At 36.3% G+C, this 25,051-nt stretch overlaps 2 protein-coding genes across 2 annotated transcripts in view; one reads left to right on the top strand and one right to left on the bottom strand.

Annotated features, from left to right (window-relative positions):
* LOC118264513 (uncharacterized) overlaps window positions 1-25,051 on the top strand; it is a 157,946-nt gene that overhangs the window by 8,517 nt on the left and 124,378 nt on the right. The window contains exons 2-3 of the mRNA XM_050704864.1: window positions 19,070-19,292; window positions 19,728-19,880. Coding sequence (XP_050560821.1) covers window positions 19,126-19,292; window positions 19,728-19,880 — 320 coding nt within the window. The 5' untranslated portion in view covers window positions 19,070-19,125. The remainder of the gene's footprint in view (window positions 1-19,069; window positions 19,293-19,727; window positions 19,881-25,051) is intronic.
* Window positions 1-25,051, bottom strand: part of LOC118264327 (uncharacterized) — a 419,163-nt gene that overhangs the window by 352,173 nt on the left and 41,939 nt on the right. The gene's annotated exons all lie outside the window — the stretch shown is intronic.

Below are 25,051 nucleotides of genomic sequence, written 5' to 3'. Positions count from 1 at the left end.
ATTGTTGTTTCGGGTCTGGGTGTCATGTGTATGTGAACTTGTATGTTTGTAAACGCACCCTCGACACAGGAGAAAAAAATTGTGTATGAATTTGACAACACTATATTTACTTACGATTTTAGTCAGGAGTAGATTTGTTGTACAAACTGCAACCAGACATCGAGTGTTGAGCAATAACTAAACTTAATATGGCCTAATTACCATTCCCAAACCGCTTAGGAATGTAATGGATTGATATCGGCTACTAAAGATAGGTGGTGAAGTTATAATTTTATATCTAGGCATATTGCCATTATCATTTATCATGTAATATTAAAACCTTTTACTTCCTATATGGTGGGTGGGGGAACAGAGTATAAGAAAATCATTTTCTTGTCACCAGTTAATTTTACTATTAACACTGTATATCCAATACAACTCTTGACCCGATTTTATACGTTGAGTTGATAAGCTCAACAATGCAATACCCGTGCCGTGATAATAAACTTGAGATCGCTTCCTCAAAAGATTATATTTTAAATTATGTGTATACATATTCTATACGTACAGTATTGTACTAATGATAGTATTACAATACATGTACGAAATACAATCTATGAAACATCATTTCTCCATCTTTCTCACAATTTTCGTAACAAACATATATGTATACTCGCCGATGCTATCAATCTAAAATACAGACAGAGGCATCTGTATAATTGATAAACCAGTTGTCAATAATCCTAGCCCTTCATAGACTCGGAATAGATTGCAACCAATCGTGACCAAGACGGAGACCGCCCGGGTTAGCTGTCAAATGTCAACAACCGTTGGACGAACACAATTTGAAATTCAAATTTTGAATCATGTTCGAATGTTCGGAAGACGGTTGAAAATGGCGGACAGATGGAATGGAGAAAGATGTGAAGGCTACTTAGATCTTTGTGTGATAGGATGGTTAGAAAATGTGGTTTTGAAAAGAAATGATGTTGAATAAGTGAATTCATATCTGAGTAAACTGCTACGTTAAGTATGAAATAAAACTACATTGAAGATGGACTAAAGTTTGGGAGATGGTAGTCATATCATTAGATAAATTATATTTAAACTAAACGTCAAACAGATTGTTTTAACTAAAAATACTGTAACTTATCTAGCTTGTTTAAGGGAAGAAAATCATCCAATGACTAAAAACCACCCGTTCCTACTTCTGCTTTTCGAACCGGAGCCACGGTAAACCCACTAAGTAATCCGTAGCTCCAGTAAATTATGTAGCCTACTAACTAAATAAAGAACATTTTAAGTTAAAGTGACATCTATTTTGTAGTCCGAAAGCAGAATTTCATTTGCACTTGCGGTAACATTGTCACTTTTTGTACTTAAAAAAAAACACCAGACTAACTGAAACTTTGCAACTCAATAATACTTTGACTAATCATGTTAATCTGAGTACCTCATGCTCGACAATCGACCTTGTGGTCAGTCAATCACGAGGTTTGTGAATAGTGAATACTACTTCTCGTATCGAGATCAAATCATTAACAGCCAACTTTTTTTTGCAAAAACCTTGATGACTTACCGATGCGTTGCAAGTACCGATGTTATATTAGACTGGCATTTTTTGTTACCGACGTTAAACAATTTACTTACTTAAAAACTATTGTATGGCTTCAGTAACAAGTGCCAAATTACTTCAATGTGAAACAAACTTGTGGCCGGGAGGTTTAAGATGCCTGCTTCTTATACGTGAGAGTGCATTCTAAACCTGCCAACATGAAGTACCAATGTGACTTTCTAAGATTATTTATACCCTACTGACAAACTGTAAAGGAAAACATCGTAGGGAAACCTAGGCTTATAATAATTTCTAATTATAAGTTTGAAATCGTCAACCCGCATTGAGCGAGCGTGATGATTAATGCTCTAACCTTCTCCGTGTGAGAAGAGGCCTTTGGTCAACAGTGGCCACTTATAGACTGTTCATGATGACGATGATGTATGTAAGAAACAAACTTATTCAGTTTGGAAAATAACTAAGATTCAACTGATTTACCAACTTTAGATATCGAAGATTTCCAACTGAGCTATCGAAAAACATTGGAAAACTTGGTTTAAAATATACTGTTAAAATAAACATCGTATTTCTTCAATAGATTTTTAACGTTTTTTACTAAACAATTGAGTTTAGAATTGATTGAACCGATTTAAAAGTTAAGGTTACCTTGTTGCTCTGGTAATAATACGTGATGATACAGATTTTCTAAGTTAAATTAAATCGAGTGTTAATTTAAATAGCTTGAAGTTAGTTTTAATTAAAGTTAGGTTTCATTAAGCTAAGTTAAAGTTATTGAAGTGGAAAATTTGTAGTTCTTAAGTGATGATTTGTCTTTATTTTGGTTTCTAATTATAGAACTGCATTTAATTATTAAATATACCTTATTGATTTATTATGTCAATAAGATGATGACGAATAACAATAAGATATAATAGGTATGTCTAGGACTAAATAAATAAAAATCGCTAGTCCTGGGTTCGATTACCGGTCATCAGAAATATGAAATAATGACATTACATAATGAGGCATTTAGGCATGTTCTTATAAAATTTTCTGCATCTAGTAAATTCGCTCCTCTACGGAACATCTTAGGAGTTGTCGACTCGGCGGTTCCCTGCTGATTAAACTAAAAAAACTATTCTATTGTCAGTAAATTCTACCATTTTTAAAACAGATTGGTATCGAAAACACAAAGAAAAATATTGAAATCCCGTAACAAATCGCTTAAACAATAAAACAATTGTAGGTAGTTTTTCCTTTGTTAAGCAAAGTTTACTTCTATTTGTAACTTTGTAACTTTCACCTGTTTTTCTAATCTGGTATAATCATCAATGATTTAAAAGTAAAAGGTATCTTCCAATTACTATTTTACATCATCAGCGTGTGTTGAGAAAAGCATGTCTCAACGCGTGGTGGACCGGAGCTGCGGACTAACTAGCGGGTTTACCGGGGCTTAAGCTCGAAAAGCAGGAGTAGGAACGGGGTGGTTTTTAGTTAGTAAGAGTCTGACACTACCTCTCGCCTCGCCCAAGGCGGTAGAACACATTGAATGATCTTCCGACCTTAAAAAATAACGCGTGGAGGAGTAGGACTGCCTTAATTTCCATGCTTGGCAAACAGCTGGGAGACTGCAGTTCGGTTGTCGAAAAGTTATAAGATGCTGACCATGAACGAAGTACAAAGAGGAGATGCCGTAATGTAATTGTGCATTGGGACACAAAAATACGGCCCTGCCCAACGATATTGTAAGTCAAAAGATGTAGATAGGTTTTTAAGCGCTCAGAAAATGGCACATTAAATTGTGGACAATTGGCAACGTTTTTATAATATAAGACCACTAAAAGGGAAATAGATAGGGGTGTGGTTTATTACGTCTCGCGCTCCCTCAGTATAGTACACACAGTCTCTTACAGTATAGTAGTCAACATTGGAGATTCGGTGGCCATCGGAAGAAAAAAGAAAATCTCCTCTTTATAATAATATTTGCTTCGTGGTACTGATTATCAGCGGTTGGTAGGAGTTTGTGAAACCTATTTTATATCAGTCGTGCCTTTCATTACATAAGTTAAGTATAGAGGATACAATTTGACATTTTCAATGTGACATTTTGATCTCTAAGTGTCAAGGTTTTCTAAATGCATGTATTTCAAAACTGCATCTTTGTAACGTTCTGTAATTTTGTGGATCACGATCTTAAATATCGAATCGTGTTATTGTAATGTGTGTAACGACAATACAATGGGACAATGTTTAAAAAAATATTTAGACCTAAGACATTTTATTATGTCACATCACATCAACAGCCTGTCAGTGGCCACTGCTGACCAAAGGCCTCTTCTCCCATGGAGAAGGTTTGAGCATTAATCACCACACCTGCTCAATGCGTGTTGGCGATTTCAAACTTATAATCAGAAATTTTAAGCCTAGTTTCCACATGATGTTTTCCTTCACCGTTAGTCAGTGGTGTCTAAATAATCTTAGAAAATACATATAATTTGGAAAAAGTCACATTGGTACTTTGCCGTTGGTAGGTTTTGAACCTGCACCCTCATGCATAAGAAGTTGACGTCTTAAACCTCCATGCCACCACGATTTTAGGTACCTATATCCTCTCTGTTATCCTTAAATTGACAACCAACATCGTACTATAACCTTGAAAACAATTAACCAAGCGACTGTAACTAAATAGTTAACTAAACAATGAATAACACTAACTAATTCATTATTTATTTACGAAACAGTATTACGAGACTGTATTGCTTTACAGGCTACAAAAAGCTTCGTTCTACACGGTTTAATTCTTTGAAACTTGTATAAAAAGTATACAAAAGTAATTAAGACTCATTAATATTGAGGTTATCAAACATATCGGTTGGCGCATGCGGTCTGCAGCCCGTTATCGATTGCGCGCGGATGCGTTGGCGCACCGCAGTGAATATCCATCGACTTTCTTTGTGTAAGTGATGCGCTGCCAGCGATTGTTTTTAGTATAAGATACTTATCTAAGATACCTAGTTCTTTTTTTGTTTACTTAATAATCTACTATCTACATAATAAAAAAATAATTATTATAGGAACAACCTTTTAAGCAAGGGTATGCTTGTGGTAGGCGGTCTTTTTTACTAATGATACATACCTAGTTATGACTTCTGTCTAACAAAAGGAAAGATATAGGTATAAGAGATTTGTTAAATTGTCTTTTTATAAATTAGACATGTTATTGATTTAGAAACCGAACTATACACGACCAATGTAGCATAGTGATCACGTGCTGCCGTGCAACTTGCATAGCGAGACTCAAGGAAGACGCACGCTTTCCTAAGGATGTATAGTAACAGGCGTCGCACGGTGGGGGCTCCGGAGCAGATCTATTAGAGGATCTTGGGCCCTTATGGTGGGTGCTTTATCCCAAGAAATTTAGGCCTTTTTGAAAGTTTCCGCCGGTCATAAAAAAATATATCAGTAATATGAAACACCAAATACTAATACTTAGTCGCTTATAGCTTATCCCACACTTCTTTATGAAGCATAAACACATAAATATGTCAAACGTTCCAACATACGGAAGGAAGCTATGTGTTCAATAAAGCCCGGTCAAGCGTGAGTTTGTTGTATCATATTAGCACCATTCCTAGCAAGTAATGAGCAGTGAAATATATTGTTCATGGTAAATTACTTTTGTTGAGATTTTCTTTGCATATTTGATAAATATAAGTTGGAGATATTGATATTTCAATACTTTTTATTGCTATGATTCATTCCATCTCATCGGGTTTATCGTGAGCGGTTTACCGTGGCTCCGGCTCGAACAACAGAAGTAGGTGGGGGGGTGGTTTTTAGTCAAGTAAGAGTCTGACACTCTCTCTCGCCTTGCGGCCTAAGGCGAGAGAAGTCATTGGACGTTTTTCCCGATTAAAAAATGTCATTCCCAAGTTTGAGGTCCTTGATGTGACTCCCGGTATGAGACGAATAGGTAATAGTTGTTATTTTCATTATGCAACACTAAGACTGGATTTATTAGGATCACAGAATAAAGATGGTATTTCTTTATTCCGTGATTAGGAACATACGTCATTTATGTAAAATAATTATACTTATTTGTTTACAAACTCGCATGGATCTCATCATATATAAGTCGAAGTGCTAGCAATGCCAGTTGTGCAGTGATTGGAGTTTCTTGTAGATGTCAGGTGATAACTAATGTTGTTTTTGTAGTCATTAGACATAATCAATGGGAATGCTATGTTGTTAGATGTGTATCATGAAGTGTTGGAATGAAGTATTTGTCAATTTAATTCACTTTTCTTATGACTTCTGTGATTATTATTAAACATTTTATCCTGTAATGGGATTTTTATCGGGAAACGAAGTGCAATCTTGATCAGGACTAGTCCTGCGTTGGAGCAAAAATTCTTAACAAAATCAGTATGCAATCTTACTTTATATGTTTTAGGCGTTAATACATGGTATACCGGAACGCAGATCTACGGGAGACACAACGTGTTTTCTATTGTGTCTCATATACTAACAGATGAGACGTTAAGGTTGCTTTTGCCACCAGAAATGTGCTATGTAGCTATGCTACGAAGATGTAATAGCTAAGCTGTGAAACTATGTAACTGTTTCCACTGATACTAAGCTATGTAGCTGTGCAAGGAAGATGCGTAGCTCGAATATGCAATGTATCGATAGTAGGGAAGCCATCCATAGCACGCATCTTTCCATATAAAAACATAGCTTAGCTGAGTCCCTTTCCACCAGTGCTAAGCTATGTGTATCAATGAATTTTAGTGGAAGCCAAACGCATCCACAGCCACGTAGCATAGCACATCTCTGGTGGAAAGTACCCTAATACTGTTAATCTTTACATAAGCACTGAGTCTTTACATTTATCTAATCGAGGGATTAGATTATTATATACTTACGTAATGGTATCTTTTCTCTAACTGTTGCTTTCGCGGCTTATCTAAAGTGTCTGTTATAGAACTATTATAGAATCATCTAACCATTATTCAATTAAATATTAATTTGCAATCAACCCATTAGCATATAACACTATATCACTATATTACCAAGCTACAGTGGCCATGTAGGATAATTTGCATGTCTGTATGTATGTAGCAGTGGCCACTAATGTGCCGTTCATAATGAAACGGTCTTAATTGCTTAGTTTCTATAAATGTATACGTTTCCCCTGAGACCCGGTCTTATTAGGAAATTGTGTTTGTTTTACTGAGTGCCTAGTGCTTTTGTTTGGTCTTGGGTTAGATTTTGGAGTTAAGTAAAGGGTGCTTTTCTATCAGAAATGTGCTATGCTACGTTGCTGTGGATGCGTTTGGCTTCCACCAATCATATTCATTGGTACACATAGCTTAGCACTGATGGAAATGGATAGCTATAAGCTATAAGCATGGATGTGGGCTATGGATGGTTTGCCTACTATGGATACATCGCAACCACAAGTAGCGCATCTTCTTTGCACAGCCTCTTTGCGTTAACGAATCTTCGTAGCACAGCTACATAGCTTAGTATAAGTGGATGCTCAAATCTCCGTGCGAGAAGAGGCTTTGGTCAGCAGTGGCCACTTATACGCTGTTGATGAGATCTGAGTGTGATTTTTCAGATCATTTACTACCTGTCTCATATAAAATGTGGTATCATACCTACTGTCATCTCTTATCTTCCAAATAACATTCACATACTCGCCAATAGTCTCTTTGAGTCCAAAAATTTTAATATCACTATTTATTTGTGGGAAAATACATAAATATGTAGGTTTATTGTGTACCTACATTTGCATCTGAGCCTATAGAACGGAAAGAAAGTGTCAGTTATCGTGAGAAATAAGAATCGTGATCGTTATACAAACATTTGGAATAATTAAATCGTGAATTTTAAATTATTGTACATTTTTTTGTCGTGAATGTACAGTGCGCTACATAAAACAAAAGTAATAATGTTACTAAGATTTCCATCAATCTAGTGTCAATTAAATGTTTACCGAGGCTTCGGTTCGAAAAACAGGAGTAGGAAGGGAATGGTTTTAGGTCAGGAAGAGTCTGACACTCCCTCTCATCTCATCCAAGGCGGAAGAAGTCATGTGACGATCTTTGGCAATAAAAGTGACTTAAACAGGTTTAATTAATACATAAGTTAACTTTTTTGTAAAATCACAGACAGAACGATAAGTTTAGAAGTCTCTTTAAATATCTTTTTTTTTTAAAGTTGCCTCATATTGGGATATTTTTCAGTGTCTTGAGTGCGTTTACAAGTAATAATAAAAATAATATAAGAGATCTTCATTCAGTTTACTCACTGAAAACATTTCTCTTCAGAAACAAAACTAAAACATTTCATCGAAGTTTTTCTAAAACTTTCGATTGTAGTCACCGACTGATGCCGCTAACTGTACCATTGTTTCTTTGATTTTTAGGGAAAGTAGTTTTGAAGGTGATAATAAGAAAAAGTACTGATTATACGCATAATTAGCATGAGAAGGTAGGAATGTACATAGATACATACATGATATGCTTTCCAATAAAAATACATATACCAAAGAGATTCAAAAAAAAAACATTTTTTGGAGTTTCTAGCTCGTTTTTCTCCATTCGAAGTTACACTTTGGAACGAGCACCTAGGTTCACTAGACAGACTGACGGACAATTCAACTTGATGTTTCAAAAGTGCTTAATTAAGGATACATTGAAATAAATGCTTTTTCTTTGACCAAAAATATTAGCTGTAGAATAATACAGTCTAAAAAACTGTTGCATACTGCACTAGAGAAGTTTCTGAATAACGCAATAATTTGAATACTGGTTGATAGTTAGCAAAATACATCGTTATGACGGCACGGTTGGGCACCCGGCTGTCGCGCAACGTGTAGCGGAATCAATTCCCGCACGGATCAACTGTTTGTGTGATCCACAAATTGTTGTTTCAGGTCTGGGTGTCATGTGTATGTGAACTTATATGTTTGTAAACAAATCCACGACACAGGAGAAAATCCTCATATGAGGCAACGTAAACAAATATAGGTATTTTCTTATAAAGCCATTAAAATCTATTATCTTGTCTCAGATTATCAAATATACAGTATGAAATAATCAAAATGCTTTACTTGACCGCCAATTCCCTGTCATTGACGGTTGCATTGAGTCTCATGACAAGAATGCTTTTACTCATTCATTGTTTACTAAAAGTCACGATAATTTTGTTTTCTCTCACGATGCACAATTACTTTCTTTACCTTCTTTGTTAATTTCGTGTCTAAATAGTAGTAAATAGTTTAGCTTAGTCGATGGCTTCCCATTAGCACCAGATTATTGTTCCAAACACCAGTTTTAAAAGTGCACGTAGTCTTGATAATTGGTAACATTTGTAAGAAGATTGACAGCAAGAAATAAAAATGGGCTTCAAAAACATAGCGTACTTCTTACTTTATAGGCCAGTAATTAACTTAAAAGTCAAATAGTAATTGCGGCACTATATGCTTAGGTAGCACCAGGGATCTATCTGCTCGTTTACCTCCAATACAAAAAGAGAACTATTTTTAAACGTTGTGTGTGTGGGGACGCTAGAATTTTATCCTGTGTTATAGGTGCGTCTACAAACATACAAGTTCACATACACAAACACAACCGAAACAACAATTTATGGATCACAGAAAGAGTTTATCCGTGCGGCAATCTAACCTGCTACACGTTGCGCTGCAGCCACCGCGCCAACCGTGCAATATTTTGTAGTTAGCTAAAAATATTGTAGTTGGCTAATGACTAGACTTCAACATTCTACTTCTATAGAAGCAAACCTACGAATATTAAAGCGTAAAGTTAGAACTGTATAGAAACTTAACACAAAATGGTATAAAAAAACAAGCAATAAACATAAGCTACCAATAAAAACCGTCTCTAAAGTCTAAAATTACGGCCGAATCGTTAAATGTTTATTATTATGATAATACGATATTAAATTAGTATTTTTACAACAATTTTGATACCAATAACTTGCCGTTAAGTCAGTTACGAGTATAATGGCCGCAATAACATTAAAAAATATTGTTTACGTGTTTTTAAGCTGAACTGTAAAATGTTAATTAGCTTTTAGATTTTAGACTAGACGCGATCTTTGGATTAATGGAATTAAATTCAATTTCTTTAGATGATCTTCAACTTTATTACGAAACTATAGAATTTAAAATTAATTGATTCATAATAATTATATTAAGCGTGATAATCCATAGCTGCATTTTGATCCTAATACACAATAAAGATGACAGCACAGCACCGGTACGACGTGGTGTCGAATCATGGCTGCCAGCGTGCTTACGACGCACCGACTGCGAGTTCCAAGCGCGCGATACGATGATGTTTTACTTGCGCCTAGCAAGCGGCTCGCTGTCGGCGAACAGTAAGCATGTGGCTCGCGCGCTTCCAGCTTACGGTCCGCACGCTGGAAGTGCGCGGGCGCGTCAACTACGACTGAAGAGGACCGCCCGCTGGCCAACTACCGTCGGCTTTTTTGTATTGACGTTATGAAATATATCATACGACATACGATTTAAAATCCAATTGTAAATGACAAGTTAATTACTGAGTTGAAGCGGTGCTAGTTAAGCATGGTATGTCCTTAAGAAGGTTTGCCGTAATCTCCACGTTTGGCAGACGATTTGTAGATTACTATTTATAGGTTTTGCGCTATTGTCCGGTTTCTGCCACCAAGTCATCTTTTATAACACCCACGGGATGAGTAGCGTCGTCATACTGCGCAGCTATGTGTATGTGGCATAACTAAAAGCTATGAACACGTAATAGTACTATGGTTTACTGCAATACCCGATCACAGATGAACCGACAAATAACCGAAGTTAATTCTATAAACATCAGTTATTTTAATTGAGGAGCGTGTTACTATTAATCGCTCACTATTAAACGGCTATTACGGTAATCGTCAGGAATGTAAGAACCGACTGTTTATGACTACCTAGTACTTTCTAGTAGTTTTAACGTGTGATTCTGGTCTTTAACTGTCAATGATATAAATAATATTAATTTTAATTGAACCTTTGAGGTAATTATATGACATAAGTGACGCTGTGTGAGCACCTATCAATCAAGACACTTTAAGATCTTAATTAGGTTATACTTTTTTAAAGGGGGAGGGGATTATCCAATGATTTCTATCGCCTTAGGCGAGGCGAGAGGGAGTGTCAGGCTCTTATTGACTAAAGACCACTCCACTCCTACTCCTGCTTTTCAAGCCTCGGTTAACCCGCTAGGTAGTCCGCACTACAGATATAGGTTATACATACGAGTATATCTTGCTCGTGCAACATTTGACGAGATTACTCGACTGTTTTCGAGCCTTGCCGGGGCTTATAATCAAGAACAGTATTCCCGACAACGATCGTCGTGTAGCCAACTATGAGTGATGTGTGTGAACTGTAAACCTAATCAATTTAATGTGAACGATAGATAAATAACGTTCAAATCTATGTAACCAATGAACTATTTCAAAATCATTCAAAGCGAAGCGCTTACCCATCTAATCTGAACTAAATGCAGGGTTTCAGTCTACAAGCACTGCGCTTTTCAATCTAGATGTAACTCGAGCCGTGATCCGAATTCGGGAACATTGCCAAAACACACTCCTTCATTACTTAGATTGGTAGCACTGCAGTTGAAATATTTTTACGTTATGTTATTAAGTTGGTAGTGCCGTAATGGAATGGTGGTTTGAAAATTTATTTTATTTGATGTGTGTGAGTGGGTGTGGATATGAAGTAGCTGAGTATTAGAATTTTCAGTTTTAAAACTCAGTAATAGTTCAATTAGACTGAGACAAGACAAGTGTCGGGGTCAATTACCGGGCAGGGCTAAGGCTTTTGTCGGTTTTTCGAAAGTGTCTCAGTTGTAGCACGGAGTCTGGAATTCTCACTCACTGGGTGTACATTGTATAGCGGTATTACGTGCCGTAATGTGCACTTTTGCCTACCCCTTCAGGAATAACAGACGTGAAGTTGCATTTAATACTTTAATCAATGCCGAGCAAAGAGTTTGAAGGTCAGTCAAAACAATTTTCTGTTTTCTAGAAATATTCAGTACTTAGCACGGAGTCTGCAATTGTGCTTAGTATACATATGGCAATTCGCTTGTAATTTGAACTTAGATATTAATGTTAGCGTCTCAAGTTCTTTAACATCTAACTAGGAAGTGTCAGTAAGTCGTTACTGTAATGTAAAATGACTGCAATATTCAAGATCAAAGAAAGTCATTTAATGGAGAATTTTCTTGCACATATTATTATCATTGCGACTTTTACTATTTGATGACATCTGTTTCCTTTCACTCTCAGATCAATATATTATTACTACGAGTATGTAATGCTAGCTTTTATGTTTATTGACTACTAGTGCCTGCCGGCGACTTCACCCGTGTTCTTGTGGAATAAAAACATCCTATCACCCATCACCTATCATCCAAGTTAGCTCATACACTGTATGTATACTAAATTTCATCAAAATTCGTTCAGTAGTTTCAGCGTGATTGACGGACAAACATCCGAACATGCAAACAAACAAACTTTCACATTTATAATATTAGTGTGATCTTATTTATCTACCAGATGAAGCCGCGGGTAACAGCTAGCATATTAATACTATTTCTATCTACTGTGAGGCTTATACTTTTTTAACAATTTCATGAGACTAAAATGTATCAGGCAAAAAACTAGCGTATTAATATTACATAGGAATTAATTTATGATGCATTCTTTCACAGGGATTATGTGTGGAAGTAAAAAAGAATCAAAAAATTTTGAAACAAGAACAAATTAAAAACAATTTGCAAACCCTATCAATAACAAAACAACCTAACTCCCGAAACGCAACACGCAATATCAAACTTTATACCACACAACAAACAGTCGAAATTCATTTGCAAATTGCATGTTACATACATAAACTAAACGAAAACAGTCGGAACAATACAGGGTGTAAATCTTTGGCCAACAATGCGCAATAAATTGTCAATTGAATAGTATTAGCATGTCGGCCAGAAATTAGAGGGAGTAAACAGCTTCGTAATGTATGGGGCGTACCCAATGGGCTGTATTGGAAGAATGGATCGTTGGTATTGAAGCTAAATTCTATGTTGTGAGCTGGTAGGCTTTTATTAATTGTCTTTTAAATTTTTCTCAACTTATGAAGTCATTTCTTAGTGGCCTTTGGTTTGAATTGAATGGGATGTCTGGAATCTTCAGCTGTGTAAATAAAGAAACAGAAATTGTAACTTGATCAAAAAGTGACGTTGTTTTTTAGGCGAAAGACTTACTTTATATTTACAAATAACAAAAATGGTGAAAAGCGGTGATATTCCTTTGACAACAGCACTAAGTTTTATTTTGATTTTACACTTAAAATTCCTACCTACAAATTGTATCACAAAGTCGACTTTAGTACCAGCCTAGTCGCTGCAAAATAACTTTCCAAAAAAAAACACAAATTTATAGGCTCAACCGGGATTTTGGTGGACCCATAAATATCAAAAACACGGCGATTCGTCGGCCATTTGCAGACATATGTCATTCGCGCACCATAGACCTTCAATAACATGACAACAGAACATTTTAAGGCCATGGACCATAGCATTTAAGTGCCCTTTGGAGAATTCATCGCTTAGCTTTTTTTATCTCGAGCTGCGGACTACCTAGCGGATTTACCGGGGCTCCAGCTCGAAAAGCATGAATAGGAACGGGGTGGTTTTTAGTCAGTAAGAGTCTGACACTCCCTCTCGCCTCGACCAAGGCGAGAGAAGTCATTGGATGATTTTCCCCATAGAAAAAGACATATACAAAAAAGCTTTGTAGTTTTAGATAACGCTTTAAAATCTTTTTTGGAGTTTCGTTGGTTGAAAATAGTCGCAAAGACAACTCCAGCAAGTCCTCCTGGGTTCCACTGTCAGGTCGAGCTATAATAGGAATCTTTTACCATAAGCATACAGTATTGGTCATGATTTGATTTCCAAATCTGAACTTTTACTGATAAAAAGTTTTTTGTCTGCACGGTTGGCGCGGTGGCTAGGCAACTGGCTGCCGTGCAACGTGTAGCGGGTTCGATTCCCCCACGGAGAAACTCTTTGTGTGATCCACAAATTGTTGTTTCGAGTCTGGGTGTCATGTGGATGTGAATTTATATGTTTGTAAACGCTCTCACGATACAGGTGAAATGCTAGTGTGGGGCAACGTATTTTTTTTTTAATAAAATATATAACACCCCTTTTAATACTTTACTCCAAAATGAAACCAGCGATCCCGTACCCAGTCCATATCACATAAAACTACTCACTGAGACAGCTTTGCACAACAATCTAGAATTAATCAAGACCGCTCCTACATTTAACTTGGCACCACCACAAACGTTTCTGTTCATTACACTTTAATAAGGCGTCGCACGATATGTTTGCACTTTCTAACAAGTTACCCCAAGTAACTGCACTTTCTCTGAGCTTGCAATCCAGTATTTTCTAGTCTATTTCCTTAACTTACTTTGTATTGGACAAATCGATGAAATATATTACCAATCACTGTTGGTCTTATGTTCAAGATATGCTTAGAAAGTGCGTATTATTGTTATTTTAACATGAAGCCTACTTTCAGGTGTCGAATCTGCATCCTCATCGTTTGTTATGTGGACTATTTGACATTAAAGCCTTCGCGATTTACATTATTAGGTACTAGCGTTTACACCTACGCCCTGCGACGCTTCCTTCGTAAAACGACGTAAACGACAAGTGATCATGGGCGGCGGCGATTGAAAATTACCCAATATAGTCATTGTTTTTACTCCTCCGAAACTACTGGTCCGGTTTGAATAATTATTTTTGTGTTGAATAGTTTATTTATAGGTATTGATGTAATAGGCTATAAAACGTCATACTACGATCAATATGAGCTGAGCAGAGCAGGTGAAACCGCGCCGAAGTCACTATTTATAACAATAAGTAAATTAAAGTTAACAAATTAAATCTTTAAAGTCATCATCATCATCTTTAAATTTCTGTGATTTGATTTCGAAACTGTGTATAAATTATATATCATATCCAAAAAGCGCAATTCTTCATCCCCGTTACCAAGAACTTTATCTTTCGTATAAAGAGACATTCAAGCAAAACGTATGAAATAGGAAAATATGTGAAACGTACATCTCTGTAATTCGGAGTGTGAGCTCACGACCCCATCCTTTAAGACAAGCAGCTTGCCCCAATTGGCAGCTGCCCAACCAGGACGGCGGAGACAACATTCTTACAGACAATGGAATATTTCTTTATATATGTAGCTAGTTCCATGTTGTTGAAACTCTAGTTTAGGTATGTGTTATTCGCATTTCACATATTCTTTTTCTTCTCCTCTAATAATATTTTCTGATTTATTTCGTTGCGGCATTCAAGACAGTCCTTCGTCTATGGGACGTGCCGGAGTTCAGTTTTTCGGTGTTTTCATGGTTGTATCTACTGTTGATCCTGGCTTACAGGAATTGTAACAGTTTCTAGAGGTTGTGATGGGCTTGTCCCATTTAAAAACGCGTACTTCGCAATATAAAGTTAGAAAAAGTTTGTATAAATAATTTAAGTGATTTTGATATTTTCTGTTATTTTTCTATTATAGCATTAGGGCTGATATTGATTTACACAGTTCTAATACATGTGTGTTCTAATACATAATTGTAAATGTTGTATGCACATTAGACAGTCAGTCGGAAATATACATCGTTCAGTTTCAGTACATGTTTCAATAAGTGTAATCAGTGACTTTCGTCTCCTAAGAACAACCATCTTAAATATCCAAGGCTTTACCAATTACCCCCTGGATCAAAAGGCGATATTTGATATTTCTCGTTAATTACCTAATATATGCCAATTCTCATACATTTTGTGAAAAGCTTAAAATTCCTTTGTGCTTGTACCCTATCTCCCATACCATTCTATGAAGCTGTATTAGTGGAATCTTCAAAGAAAATGACTATAACGGCGAGATATTAGCTCAGCTGCCATGACCGGATCACAGTAATGCGGTATTATAGAAATTAAGGCTAGATTAAGTGTGTACTGCGCTATGTGCTACTGATTGATGGGTACTGTTACATAGTGTACGTGATATTATGCCAGTTATTTAATGAAGTGACGACAAAATAGAAAACAAATTGGAAAAACAACGTGAAACAACGCTTGCGTTATGTTGAATGATGAGTGATTCATTCATCCATTCCCCGATTTGCCAACAACCTTTATCCCCAATCCCTAACCCCCAATAGGCCAGCAACACACTTGTAACGCCTTTGGTGTTTTGGGTGCCCATGTGCGGCGGCGATTGCTTACCATCAGCTGATCCGTTTGCTCGTTATTATAGAAACCAACGTGCAAGGCATAGAGATTATAGACCACCTTTTTCAAAGAGATGGTCGAATTTGGATTGATATGTCATATAATGGAACTTACATTGTAAGATAAAATTTGTACTCACAATTAATATAGTACACCGTAAACAATTTAACTCCAAATTAAAATCCGTTACACTCCAAAATCCCAGTTGTCCTCAACAGAAACCGTTAAAAAATCTTCCATTCATCAGTAAAAACCACATCCAACTGCTGTCGAAATAACAGACAGCTCGCTAAAATAGCATTTCCATTGGCTTTTTATTTAATGAAAAAGTTAATTTACGAAATGAAACCGATTTAAAATAATACGAATACTGCTTCGTTAGTCGGGTAGTCGCAAGTATAACTGCTGAGCTATTGGCTTTGGGTTTATTTTCTGAATCGAGCAAAGTAGTATTTGGATTTTACTCAATAAGTAATTTTACTCAATAAGTAATTACTGAAGTAGTAAAAGGCACAGAGTCTATGTCACATCACATCATCAGCTTATAAGTGGGCACTGACTGACCAAAGGACTCTGCTCTGACTATGCGAAAACCTTCTCCGTGTAAGAAGAGTCTTACACAGAGAAGATTTGAGCATAATCAGTGCAGAGTCCATGTAATGTGACATAATGTTATTTAATGTAATCTTAGAGCCATAGGTATGTAATACGTGTATATAATGTATCTATTGATCTAGTCCCTAATAAGGTAGGGAACATATGTGAAACCTGTAACAAAATTGAGTAAAAAATAAAAAGATATCGTCAAAACAATAAAGGATGATTTACCAAAATAACACTTATTTCATTGGTTTATCACAATGGGAAGCAAAAAGTTGGAAATGAAAGCAATTTAAAATGAATACGGTATCCGCGGAGTTGCATTAACAAAAACTTGTGTCCATTATTTTGCAGTAGGACATAATTAATGCGGCGGCCGCTCACATGGGGGCGCTGTCGAGGAATACGCAGTAGTAGCATAATAATAGTATTGTTTTATTATAACTTTCGTGAGACATACTAAATTAATTGTTATGTTATCGGTTTACTCATGTAATTGTTTGACGAGGAACTCGACTTGTTTTAAGCAAGTTCAAAGAGGCTCATTTTAGCATTCACACTAGTCGGACACTAAATATGTTAGCTAAGTTAGCGTTTGGGCTTGACATTACATAGTTTTCACGTTTGTTGAATGTCAGTCTGAATCGCTAAAAATAAGGACAGCTTTTTTAAATTCAAGTAAGTGAAGTGGTTTTTATTCAGTAAGAGTCTGAGTCTGAAAAGACATTAGATGATTTACACCCTTTAAAAATATCAAATTAGACATTTACTACCTTGAAATTTCCAAGCGACAGTTATTATAACCACAACATTACAATAGGTAATCCTCCACCATCACAAAAAATCTCCCACAACACAAAAAAAAAAAACATAATTAAATTAAAGACACCCGTGGCTTTACGACAACAAAGCGGACTTGAATTACTGTCTACCAACCTCACTGTGGCAGAGAGTAATAAAAATCCAGAATCCAGATTATAATACAGCGTGCGAATAAATTCCATTTTATTACAATTTCTGTATAAACTGTTTGAGTTGCTTAGTTATAAATACATTTTTTTTTATAAAGATGCGTCTTAGTAACTTTTATTGGTATCATAATGAAATTCTTCGACCGTTCTGTGTAAAGTTTTGAGCCTTTAAAACAATTTTTGGTAACGTTTGTTTGTTTTTCTGGGTAAATTGGTTTTCTTGTTTTGGTTCACCTGATGTTAGGCTGGGTAGGTTTTGGTAGAAGATATTTGTTGGAAGGGACATCGTGGATTCGAGATGGTGTTGTTTGTTAGATAGAATTCTTAAAAAGACGTCGTCGTCATCTCTCATAAATAGGAGAAATGGTTATGTACTGACTGATAAAAATCTCAAAAAAAATTAAAAACAGTCCAGAATTAGATATGAGATGATCTATATATTTTTTTGATGGGATAACCATGCTTCGGGTCGAAAGGTCCACAAAAAACGTTGTGTTTCGTTGTGTGAGTGAGGTTCCCGGAGGCGTAATTACCAATCTTCGGTTGTTGGGAACCGATTTCCCAACAACCCTTAAAGTTCCAACCCGCACAAGACCGGCAACGCTCTTGTAACGCCTCTGGTGTACGGGTGTCCATGGACCGCGGCGATTGCTTAATATCAGGTTATCCATCTCTTCGTTTACCAGCTTATATTATAAAACAATACACATTTATCACTACAGCATAAAGAAAATACGATACGTATACATTCATCAAAAGTCGATACTCCTACCGATCTGACCTCAACGTGGATCAGATCACAAAAGGCAAACATAAGGCTAGACCCTTAGAGATTACAGCACTATGATGTATTGCCAAAGAAATACCAAAAGCAGATAGTTTCATAGATTTCTAAGGAAATTATATTATGATTGATGACGCGGAAACTCATACGGTCGAGTTACTTACTTTTATAAGAAAAATATTTCTCTTTTGACCATTTTGATGGGAAAGATGAGGAATTATGTGCGAAGCAATTCCTTTATTTGATATTATTTGGATCGAATGGATGTCTTGAATAGTGTGTGTTATCATGGTATTGATTTGGATACATAAGAGTTTTTTGGGTGAATGGTTAAAATGTGTAACTAGCTGATTGACAGACGTAATGTCTGACTGGCTGTTAAAAGAAAGAAGAAAAAGAGGTTTTAATCGACAGTGAACACCCATAAAATGCAAAGATTATAAAACACAAATGCTCGACGACTACTACTTATTTAATACAAAATAATAATAATAAAATAAACAGGCAAAATATGACAAAACACTTTTATAGTATTATTTTTCTTTAGAAGTCAAATATTCAAGGAACATTTTTCCTATTATTCTCCTAAATATAAAATAATGAAGATCAAAATCAAAGAAATGATCAAGCAATATAATAAGGCAACTCTGACCTGAAAATATTTTTAATAAACAGGATTAACCACTGATGTTATTATAAACATAACTTACGTAACAACATATAAGAGATTGCTCTTCAACAAGACATATTGCTATTTTAAAAATACCTATCATAAATTAATGTACTGCTAATCTCATTCCAGGATCCATCAGCAATAATTGAAGGACTACAAGAATATGAAGTGACCAGAGAATCAAAATGGGCAGCGGTGCCAGTACAGCCACCAGCAGAAGGTGGGCGGGCAAGAAGCGGGAGCCACATCTTCCACCCACGAATGCTGAATCCTCGAGGGTGCTCTTCCTCCTATATCTGATACATAGGACTTGGAATGTTGTGGTGGAACATGTCGATTCTAAAAGTGCCAGGTAATATTCTTTATTCTCTGATGGTCTAAGATCCGATATAACATCCACCTACAAAGATCTGTTTAACGGATGAAACTTAAAAAAAGAAATATTGCCCCGTCTTAGAATTTTCTCCTGTGCCGTGGGTGGGTTTACAAACATACAAGTTCACATACACATGACACCCAGCCACGAAACAACGATTTGTGCATCACACGTAGAGTTGTTCCGGGAATCTTGTGTTGCTTACTCTTACTGAACAATTATTCGATATGTAATTTAGTTTATTAAAAAAGTCGGTATCGTTATAAAATCTTAGCCAGATTATAATTATTTTTTTTTTTATTTTGTCCATTAAAACTGTTTTGTTAATACGATTTTCTTTTTATTCATTCAATTATATTTTTTCGACTAAAGTAATTGCAACCATTGAATCTTGGTTATCAATGTTTCCAGATGGCGTGGTTCCCACACGGTGCCCAGTTCAGGCGAGGGCCTGGCCCAGAGGTTCGACTCCATCAGCCTGGCGGAGTCCGACCTTGGATCCTGCTACTCCACCTGCAGCTGCAGCTACTGCAGGCTTCGGGAGTGCGCCCACGACTGTGTCAGGTGAGATACCTTTGCAGTAATATCAGAACTTTAAAAAAACACAAATGAATATTATGGTAAGAAAGAGTTAATTTGTTGAAAGAGTATTTTTTTTAAATCCATTGGAAATGTAGAAATTGTTCCTTTGAACTTTACTTTTATTTTGTTAAGCGTTCCATTCCCTTCTATCTTTATGAATGTATAAATTACCTATTTAGTAACTAAGACTGTCTTTATTTATTTGGTAAACTTAATTGATGTATTTCTTTTTTCATTTCAGGTAAGTGAAAGAAAAATCGTTGCTGCAATAAATGGCGTCTACAAATCTGATAACAAAACAAGCAATTAAAATCAGCGTACACGCAAAACTACTACAACAACAAAATTAACAAAAACTGCAAAAAGTAACCAAGCAACGTCACGATTTTTATCCCCGAAGGAGTAGGCAGAGGTGCATTGCACAGAAATACCACTGTACAATGTACACCCACTTTTCACCAAAACAAAAACTGCAAGGAAAAACCAAGCAACAAATAATATTGAAATATGGACACCCAAACCTTTAAAAACTAAACTTCTATTAAATCTAAAGCTTCACTGAAATCTAAGAAAAGTTCCATTTAAAAATATAAAGTGAAGACTACTAACAGAGAAAATCTTCAAAACAAAAGAAAAGCTCTTTGGAAACCGCAACCACCGTTTGAAATGCTCTTACAAAAACTAAATTCTTTCCCTCTACTGTGCTCTATGTATTTGGTAGAGTTGAACCTCAGTATAGGTAGAGCCATTACGTAATGAACACTCGTACTCTACATTGTTAGAAATAACCTTTCTTCTGTGAATTATCTAAAAGCTTTGAAAATTTTTCTTCCTGGTAAAGTTCTAGATTTTTTTTTATTTGATTTTTTTGCCCTACACTAGGATTTTCTCCTGTGTCGTGGGTGCGTTTACAAACATACAATGTCACATGCACATGATACCCAGACCCAAAACAACAATTTGTGGCTACACGTTGCGCGGCAGGCGGTTGCCTAGCCACCGCACCAACTATGCAGTCTTATGTCTTATCTCTTGATAACATATGTAAGCTTTCAGTTAACAGTCAGTTCAGTTAATCCGTGAACATGGCGCTTGCAACAGTGCCGAAATATCGGAAACTCGATAAAATGAATAAACATGGTAAATATCCCGTTATAAGTTCTAATAATAGTGTTAGTGACCATGTCAGTTTAAAAACTTGTATATAAGATCATGATCAGGTAAAACATTACAATAATAACAACGCAAAGGCAAGAGCGTACTCCTTTTGAAAAGGTCGGCAGTGTATTTGAAACTCCTCTGGTGTTGCGTGTGAGTCTATAGGTGACACTAATCGCTTACCATCGGAAGATACAATAGCTTTATTGTCTCCTATACCATACACAATAACATCACTATAGAATAACTAATCTAACTATTATTATGTGGTACTTCACACACAGACCTCTTCAATATTAAACTATAAATAAAAAGCATACTAACTTTTAACACTCCAATCTTAAAAATTCAACTCGCTACCACTAACACCCCACCTTCTACAAGCCTTTCAAAACACTCCAGCTATCATTAGAACGCCACCCCACTTTTAATAGGTTCTCCGCTTCTATCAACAGCTACCACTGGGACCAAACCTCGTTTTCAACACACAGAACAATTAAATTCCTCTGTTGAAACAAAATGGCGGCTATCTGTACACACTCGTGTGTGCTTCTCGATTGCTTTCCTAGCTTTAATTCTTTAGTTACGTAGTTAGTAACATACAAACAGTTAACTATGTTTGGTTTGTTAGATGCTTCGCTTGTGGAAGACTGTATTTTTAAAGCTAATGTGGAGTGGTTTTAATTCTTGATATGGAGGGTTTTAAAATAAATGCAATGTAATTGGTAAATGCATGACTGTCTTGAGGATAATACCGTACTAATATTTGATAAGAGTTTTCGGGTTTATAGTTTCATAATTTACTAATGTTTTTTGACTTACTCATGTAATTATTATTTGTCGTGAAACTCAACTAATTTCAAGCCATGCTTGGGCTCATATTCATGAGCATCCGCGACATACGACGCGGTGACTGTGGCGCTGCTACTCATTAAATAGTTACGTGAGTAAGTCGAAAACATAATAATTAATTTAGTATGTCTCACAAAAGTTATAATAGAAACATACATAATTTATATTTCGCATTATGTGCTGAACTAATCCTCAAAATCTTAACGTCATTTTGTTCGTCATTAATTTAAAATAAGATCACGTGATCTTTTGTGTCCCGCAGACAATGACTATGCCTGAAACACATTTAACCCCTGTTTCACCACCTTCATATAAGTCCCCAATAAACTTATATGAAAGATAGTTCATACGAATTACGCTCTTAATTCAACTTTATCTGGGACATAGCGACTATCCAGACATTTGAAACAGGACCTTAGGATAGATAAAGTTTCAGATCTTACTTTAGACAAAAACATGCCTTGAGGCGTTCACAAACAACACAAAATAATATAAAAGAGGGCTTTAAAAGAACTCGCCCTCACATTAGCTGCGAATATTTTATCAAACAGCGAAACATTACGTGCCCTTGGAAAACACTCAACGTTTCTCTTATTCGTATTAATACATTTTTGTATTATACTTACATGCTAGCTTTTAACCGCGACTTTGGGCATTCAATTATCGTCCTTTGCCTCAGGAATTTCTCATATATACATACATATATTATTTTTGAAATTTCGTTTATCCCCAATTTCTGGGAATTTAAAAAAATCTAATAGATTTCTCAGATGTTCTAAGTTTCTCAGTTAGTTTCTCATTCACTATCTGACACATCTGAAATTCGATTTTGGGATCAACACTGACTCTTAACCAAGTTTAAGACAAAATTATAGTATTTCATGCTTTTTTTTTTATAACGCGATGGAAATCCTCTTCGTCTTCCCACATTCCCTGTGGAAGACTGGGGCGTGCCGGACTCTTACCGGCTAAAATCACCGCGGTGTTTCTCTACTGCCTGTGACCATGATTCGGGTTACCCTTACCGCACATAATATTTCATGTGCAGCAACTGTCATCTGCGCTCCACAATCCACAAAGGGTACCACATTCTCGTTTAGACACATACGGTGAGAGGGAGTGTCAGACTCTTACTGACTAAAAACCACCCCGTTCCTACTCCTGCTTTTCGAGCCGGAGCTCCGGTAAACCCGCTAGGTAGACCGCAGCTCCGGATCAGTGATACATACAGTGACGAACAAATTAATCTTAATATACAGAATTACATACACACTCACATTTTAATAAAAATCTCACGACTTTTATAATTTTATTCTTTTTCATACGAACGAAAGAGAATTTTTAAAATAACGCGAGTGTTTTCTCTAGTTCTTATTTCCTAATTTTCTTTAGCAATCGTTCTCTTCGTAAGAATCCCTTTGTAAATGTTTTCAACGGTATTACGGTGTATGTTTTCTGCTTTGAAGTCCTAAGATGCTTTCTTTTAAGATTTGAGGCTGTTTGCTCTTGTCTGAAAATGGCAGGCGAGTGGGCGTTTTGGTTTTTAGGGAGCTTTTCCATAAGAGACGTGCTTTACTATGTTGTTGTGGATGCGTTTGGCTTCCACTAATTATATTCATTGGTACACATAGTTTAGCAATGGTGGAAACGAATTCAGCTATGTTTTTTATATGGAAAGATGCGTGCTATGGATGCGTATTATGGATGTGTGCTATGGATGGCTTCCCTACTATCGATACATCGCATACTCGAGCTTCGCATCTTCCTCGCACAGCTACTTTGTGGCAGCGCATCTTCATAGCACTTCTTACTCGCACAGCTACATAGCTCAGTATCGGTGGAAACGGTCACATTGTTTCAGCGTTTAGCTATTACATCTTCGTACATAGCTACATAGCACATCTCTGGTGGAAAAGCACCCTTAATCTAATAAAATATTATTTTGTTCCGTCTTCGGGATTTGGAAGGTATGTGTGGGTTCGCGATTAAAGATAAATCTTGTAATTATTATCTCAATCTGTTTGACTGTTAACATTAGATTTAGATTAAAAATAATTATATTTTTTGTCTAGTTTTTACTTAATAGGTATTTATAATTATTGTAGTATTCAAATGGTTTCTTAGTTAGCTTTCGGAAATATTTCAGTAGTAGCACGGAGTCTAAAACTGTGCCTAGTATATGGCAATAGGCTTACTCCTTATTACATGGGACTTATATTAGCTAGCTTAGCCTATTGCCATATACTGGGCACTATTCCAGACTCCGTGCTAATACTGAGAAAATTTCGAAAAACCGAAAAAAGCCCAGCAGTACTTTGCCCGACCCGGAAATCGAACCCGAGACCCCTTGTCCGGCAGTCGCACTTGCGACCACTAGACCAACGAGGCAGTCAAGTTGCTTATATCAACTTGAACTTAGATTAAGTTCAACGCCATCTAGCTTCAATCAATCTAACTAACAACGCTGTGTATTGGTACGAAGGCTTTGCACAGAATACAACACTCTCTTCGTCACTTTCACTTTGCTTAACTTGTAGAGCTCGAGTAACGCTAGTTCTACGTTCACTGCACAGATGGCGCTAGTTCTGTGTTTGTGTAAACTTTGGAAGCTCAGTAAATATTTTACGTATTTACCACTACATAATTAAGAAGAATAAATTGAAAATTAAAATAAAAACAGATTATTATTATTTATCTAACTGTAGGTTTTCTGTAGGTACTTCTGCCAGCGGCTTAGTCCGCGTTTCCGTGAGATAAAAAGTAAGTATCCTATCACCCAAGTCAGCTCATAGTCTGTCTGTATCCGCTCAGTAGTTTCAGCGTGATTGACAGACAAACATCCAAACAAACAAACTTTCACATTTATAATATTAGTGTGATAGTATTTTTTTTTTTTTTGAGGGGGGAAAATCATCCAATGACTTTTCTCGCCTTGGGCGAGGCGAGAGGGAGTGTCAGACTCTTACTGACTAAAAACCACCCCGTTCCTTCTCCTGCTTTTCGAGCCGGAGCCCCGGTAAACCCGCTAGGTAGTCCGCAGCTCCGGAGTGTGATAGTATACAGTGTGATATTGCATATTATGTATCATCCACGTTTCATTAGTTACCTACGATTAGTTACTATGACTTCCATGTTGTACAAAT

This window comes from Spodoptera frugiperda, chromosome 26, assembly GCF_023101765.2.
Source record: "Spodoptera frugiperda isolate SF20-4 chromosome 26, AGI-APGP_CSIRO_Sfru_2.0, whole genome shotgun sequence".
Lineage (NCBI taxonomy): Eukaryota > Metazoa > Arthropoda > Insecta > Lepidoptera > Noctuidae > Spodoptera > Spodoptera frugiperda.
This window is presented reverse-complemented; position numbering and strand designations above follow the sequence as displayed.